This window comes from Juglans regia, chromosome 4 (assembly GCF_001411555.2).
Source record: "Juglans regia cultivar Chandler chromosome 4, Walnut 2.0, whole genome shotgun sequence".
NCBI classification, from domain to species: domain Eukaryota; kingdom Viridiplantae; phylum Streptophyta; class Magnoliopsida; order Fagales; family Juglandaceae; genus Juglans; species Juglans regia.
Genome location: NC_049904.1, coordinates 10691821 through 10698198, shown reverse-complemented (window position 1 = coordinate 10698198; position 6378 = coordinate 10691821). Strand labels below are relative to the sequence as shown.

At 37.6% G+C, this 6378-nt stretch overlaps 1 protein-coding gene across 1 annotated transcript; it reads left to right on the top strand.

Annotated features, from left to right (window-relative positions):
• Window positions 1-1611: 1611 nt before the first annotated feature.
• LOC108992535 lies at window positions 1612-2199 on the top strand. Its single transcript, XM_018967135.2, has one exon. The coding sequence runs from the start codon at window positions 1612-1614 to the stop codon at window positions 2197-2199; it is 588 nt and encodes a 195-aa protein (XP_018822680.2).
• The last annotated feature ends 4179 nt before the right edge of the window (window positions 2200-6378 follow it).

Genomic DNA, 6378 nt, shown 5'->3' with positions numbered 1-6378 from the left:
TGTCTCGGCCATGAGGAGACGACGGAATGTCTTCATCTGAATGACCAATGAATTAGATTTCTTAAAAGCGCTTTCTCGTGAAATTTGTGATGTGAATGGTATTCAGTACAGGGCTTTTCATTGGAAGCCAGATTTTAATGAAGATGAAGAACCTTTGTTGGTTCCCGTTTGGATCGTTTTGCCAGGGCTCCCTCCTAATTTTTATCATGAATCTTTTCTAAAGATCTTCACTGCTCCATTTGGTCGATATATTAGAAGGGATAATCCGACGAAATGTGCAACTAGTACGGATGGAGCACGTTTATGTCTGGAAATGGATGCTGCGAAAGAATCGATCACTCATTTCTGGATTGGGCTACCAGGGCAAGGAAGGAAACAAGAAGTGATTTATGAGACGCTCCCAGCATTTTGTTCTAAGTGTAAGTTGAAAGGGCATAACATAAGTACTTGTAGATTAAAGATTCAGAAGAATGGTGAAAAATTTTGGATTCGTAAGGATTCAAAAGTTAGGAATACTGGAAAAAATGGGCAAGATGCTAAAGAGAGTGAAAAAGATAAAGAACAAGTAGTGAAGTTGGCTCCAGTAAATATAGAAGGTTCTATGAGTGAAACATTGAATACACAAGCAGAGAAACCTGAGGTAAATGAGTTTATTCCTGATGTAGATCGGGTGAAAGATGTACAGGATGGTTCAAATCAAGATTCAGTAGAGACAAGTGGTAATGAGATTGCGCAGGAAAAGATTTATCATGTGGAAGAAGTTGATGCTGATATCACACAGGGTCCTATGGATAATGCGGAAGATGTTGGAAAGACTGGTACTATTCTAGATTCAGAGAAAAGGTGGATTAATGAAGTTGAATAGAGAGACGGGAAAATTTCAGGGGAGATGGTTTATCACGTGGAAGAGGTTGAAAATGATATAACTATGGAAGATAAAGATTTTTCCAATATTGATGGAGAGGGAGGAATGAATATGGGTGACTCTTTTTCTGAACCGGAGCTGGAATTAAATGTGGAAAATTATTTGAAGAATAAGGACTATGCTACAAAAAATGAGGGTGGGGAGAGGAAAAAGAAAGGTGTTCGAAAAAAGTTTGAAAAAGTCCGTAATTCAACTCGAGTGGTAGCTTAGTCTAATAAATTTTCCTTATGATTAGTCCGATTTTAGCTTGGAATATTCGAGGTCTTGGAACTTCTTGAAACAGATTAAAGAAATTGGTTAAGAAAATGAATCCGAAAGTTGTAGTGCTAATGGAACCTTTTGCAGCTGTGGAGAAATTGCCTGAGTTGCTTAACTTGTTACATATGGATAAGTTTATTACAAATGAGGGGGAGGCAGGTAAAATTTGGGTGCTGTGGCAGGATGATGTCTCTATCCAACTTGTCTTATGTAAAGAGCAGTTCATTCTTCTTAGACTGGAGGAGGGTATGTTTAATATTCTGTGTGGTTTTGTTTATGCGAAATGCAATATGGTGAAGAGAAGAGAACTCTGGGAATAGTTGAATGACCAGGTAGTTGGTTCTGATCCTTGTATTATTATGGGTGACTTTAATATCATTAGAGATGACTCAGAACGCCGGGGTGGTAGACCTCGTTCGAGAGCAGCAATGGAAGACTTTAATTCTTGGATTGATCATTGTGGCTTGATTGAAATGAGGTCTTTGGGTAGGAGGTTTTCTTGGTGTAATGGTCAACGAGGTCTTTCGAGTAGTTGGGAGAAATTAGATCGTTGTTTTATTAATGCTAGTTGTCTGAGTAATTTTCCAAATGCGGTTTTGAGTTATCTTGTGAGATCCACATCTGATCATTCTCCAATGTTCTTGGAAATGAAGAAAGATCCATTTGCTTATGGCCCTCCTCCTTTTCGGTTTCAGCAAATGTGGATAGATCATCTAGAGTTTAGACCTTTTGTGGAACAAGTCTGGCAGGAAGAGGTGGCTGGTACGGGTCTATTGAGATTGGCACTAAAACTGAAAAAATTAAGGGGTGCATTGAGAGTGTGGAATAAACAGATTTTTGGTAGAACTGAATTTCATTTACAGGAGATTCAATCTCAAATTGATTCTTTGGAGTCGGCTTTACAGCAAGATTGGGATCCAATCACTGAACAGGAGCTATTGGTGAAAACTGCAGAATTGGCAGATTGGAGGCGTAGGGAAGAGACTAGACTGGCTCAAATGGCGAAACTTAGATGAAATGTGGAAGGTGATCAAAATTTCAAATTTTTCCATGCTTATTTGTCTTACAAAAGGAAGAAGAGAGTCATGGAAATGAGACTTCAAGATGACACTGTTTTGAAGACACCTGAGGAGGTGCATTTAGGAGCTGTCAATTATTTTTCATCTTTTCTGCAGAAGTAGTCTCTTGATAATGCTCCAGATTTATCTCAGATCATTTCGCCGGTCATAACAGTGGAGGAAAGTGCATTATTATGTGATATTCCCTCTATTGATGAAGTTAAAAAGGCTTTAGATTCTATTCCCTCTAATAGTGCTCCGGGTCCTGATGGTTTTGGAGCGGGTTTCTTTAAAAGTGCTTGGGATATTATAAAGATAGAAAGCATGTCTGCTGTAGAAGAATTTTTTAGAGGTGGAAAATGGCCTAGATTTTATACTTCTTCTTATGTGGTTTTGATACCAAAAATGGATATACCATCTGGGTTTGATAAATTTAGACCCATAAGTCTGTGTTCGATTTTTTACAAAATTTGTTCAAAGATAATTGTAAATCTTTTGACTTCTCTTCTTCCAAAAATGATATCTCTAGAGCAAGGTGCTTTTATTCCAGGAAGAAGTATCTTTGAAAACATTAGTCTTACTCAAGAAATGGTGCATTCGATCAATAATAAGATTCATGGTGGAAATGTGGTGTTAAAACTGGATATGGCCAAAGCTTATGATCGTGTTGATTGGGATTTTCTTCTGGGGGTGCTTCTTGCATTTGGATTCTCCAATTCAGTTTGTAGTTTGATTAGAGAATGTATTTTCACACCTTGGTATTCCATACTAATGAATGGTACTAGGAAGGGTTTTTTCCAGGGAGGTCGATGACTGAGACAAGGGGATCCGTTATCCCCTTATTTGTTTATTATTTTGCAGGAAATTCTTTCTCGACTTATAAAACAAAGTGTGGAAGAAAAGAGGTTTGGTCAGTTTTCTCAAGCCCGTGGTACTAGTTTGATATCACATCTAATGTATGCAGATGCTGTTGTAATTTTTACTAATGGTGGTCGCACTTCTATCCGAAATATTTTAAGAATTCTGGATACTTATGAGAGTTGGACAGGTCAACTGATTAACAAAGAAAAAACGGCTATGTTTTTTTCTAATAAAATTTCCATAGCAAGGAAAAGGAATCTCAAAAGATTGACTGGTTTTTCGGAAGGAAAATTCCCGTTTAAATACTTGGGGATTCCCATTGTTTCCGGCAAACTCAAGATTGCGGATTTGGAGGAACTGGTGAGAAAAGTTCAGGCCAAAATAAGTGGGTGGAAAATGAGGCTTTTATCTGTTGGGGGGAGAGTAATCTTGCTAAGACATGTACTAGCAAGCATGGCTGTGCATTTTCTTGCGGTATTAAGAGTTCCTAAACAGATTATTCATACTTTAAATAGGCTTATGAGTTCATTCTTTTGGGGAGAAAGGGATGGAAGAAGTAAGAGAAAATGGGTGGCTTGGAGGAATATATGTAGGCCTAGTGTAGAGGGTGGATTGAGATTTCGGTCATTAGAAGAAATGCAAAAAACTCTTCATTTAAGATTTGCTTGGAAGCTTATGCATGAAGACTCTATTTGGGCAAATTTTTTTCGGAAAAAGTATATAGGCAATAAACCTTTCATGTTACTTGGTTCTCCAAATGGTACAAGGTTTTGGTGTATGATTGCTAAAAATATTCCTACTGTTTTGAATTATACTAAATGGAAAATTAAAGATGGAAATGTTTTCTTTTGGTATGATAAGTGGTTGGCACAGGAACTATTTGCTGAAGTTTTGCCTGTGGTTGAGCAACCTCTTCTTAAAATTAAAGACTTAAAGCTTGACAATAGGTGGGATGTGGATCTTTTAGAAAGATTGGTGGGCATGGACCTTGCTGAAAATGTCATTAATGTTTTGGAAAGGAGCAAAGTCGGTGAAGATATACTTATATGGACTAAAACTGAGAGTGTGAATTTTACTACAAAGTCTGCTTGGGAAGGTATTCGAGTGAGAAGTCCTATTCTAGAGGGACATAAATGGATATGGAATAGCATTCTACCCAAGAAGTTGTCTGTTTTTATGTGGAAGGCGTGGAATGGAGCTCTAGCAGTTGATGATAATATTAGGAGGATTGGAATTCCACTAGCATCGAAATGTAATTGTTGTACGAATGCACAGTATGAAGACATCAATCATGTTTTATTTGAAGGGGAGGTTGCAGCTGGGATTTGGAAGAAATGTGGTGCTTTGCTTGGGATAAGGGTTGGAAGATTATGGCGTGATACATGTATTAGCTGGTTTCGGAGAGCCTCGAATTCCTCTCAAATTGGAGTCATACTTGGTTTATTGCCTACTATAATTTCGTGGAGACTATGGGGAAGAAGATGCTCTGCCCGAATGGAGAATAAATTTGAAACAAGTCAGGCGATTTGGCTTTCTATCAAGCACTGGGTAGGCGTTCTTGGTCAAGGAATGACTAAGTTTAAAAAGTTTAATCAGCATGATGCTTACATTCTTGGGTGTCTAAATGTTAATCCTATCCCTATTCAACAACATCCAATTCATCTTATTACTTGGTCTAAACCGCTACTTGGTAGAGTCAAGTTAAATACGGACTGGAGTTGCTTGGGTAACCCAGGTATTTCGGGGGCTGGAGGGGTTATTCGGGATATGCAGGGGTCTGTTTTGTTGGCTTTTTCTATGAACTTAGGATATGGAGATAGTACTAAAGCAGAGCTACGGGCTTTACTAGAAGGGATTAAACGTTGTAAAGAATTAAATTTGTCTGCTATTGATATTGAAGTGGATTCAAAGGTTGTACTGTCGTGGCTGCAGAAAAATCGGTGCGGCATCTGGTATTTGGAGGATTATTGGGAGGAGATTCAGGAGCTGATTAAAGATATGGATTATAAATTATCTCATATCTTTAGGGAAGGGAATGCTGTTGCGGATTGGCTTGCTCGGTGGGGGGCAAGAGTAGGCGATGCGGAATGGAGAAATACTTCGGATTCACTTGCTATGCTGCAAGGTTTGATAAGGATGGATAAATGGGGCATTGCATCCATTCGATGTAAATCTCATGAGGTAAGGTGTTAAAGTCATAAGGGGTTGCTGCGGGAATTGAAGACCTCTTATTGCGTAGTGTCAAAATTGGGAAGGGGGTAGTGCAGAACTTTCCAACTCGTACTCAAAGAGTCGTGCCGAGCCTTTGCTGTTGGGTGATTTTTATTCTTGTGTTGCTCGTTAGGCCTGTTTAGAAGGTTTTTTCTTGCCCGTTTGGTTTTTTGTTTTGTAATTGATGGTTGGTCTTGAGAGTTATTTTGATAATTGTAACCACAATTTTCTTCTGCCACAAGTGAGAGCTCATTAATAAATTTGGGCAGGGGTCATTATTGGACATGTGACTTCCTTCTTTTTAATAAAAAAAAAAAAAATCTCTGTCTGAGCACATGTTTTCGGTTTTCAGGTCGGCCCCTGGTAAGAATTGTTGCATGCTTGTGTAAATGTTGTATTTTACTTAAATGGGCCAATTGAGGAAACGCTTACGGAGCCTGGGAGGTGGGCTCATTCTTGGTCCAAAAAGTCATACTTATCGTCAGCTTTGGTTGATTTGGGCCTTCGTATTATTGTATACTCTAGCTGACATGTTGCCCGAATGGCTTGATGTTAAGATGTTGACCATAATGTGGGTTTTTTTTTTCTTTTTTTTTTTTTAAATTTTTATTTTATAATTTTTAAATTTTAAATTTTATTTCCTATGATTATTGAAAGCAACGAGCTGATTATGCGAGAATTTATACTTAAGAATGTCACTATAACTATTTAGTACGAGACATTGAAACCTGTATCTTGATAATGATTGAGATATATGCGTAAAGACTGTCACTTCGATTTTTATTTATTCTTAGTTGACTTTTACCGGAAACAAACACATTCAACATTTACCACATATATAAGTAACTTTACCTATAAGTAAAGCACATGCTAAATTTTGTCTCGAATCTAAGAAACTTGCAGGTTTAGTACGCAGTTTGATCTGCATTTATTAGAGTTTAAATTTCACCATTAATATTAGCTGTGTTTTGTTTTTTTTTTCATAAAAATATGTAGTGCTGCGGATTGAGATTTTCTTCTTTTAATTTGTTGGGAATTTCTTTTTTTTTTTGAAAGAAAGATGCT

Bases quoted from the DNA above. Each gene is read 5' to 3' on its own strand.
- LOC108992535 (XM_018967135.2), top strand. From the start codon at position 1,612: ATGGAAGACTTTAATTCTTGGATTGATCATTGTGGCTTGATTGAAATG.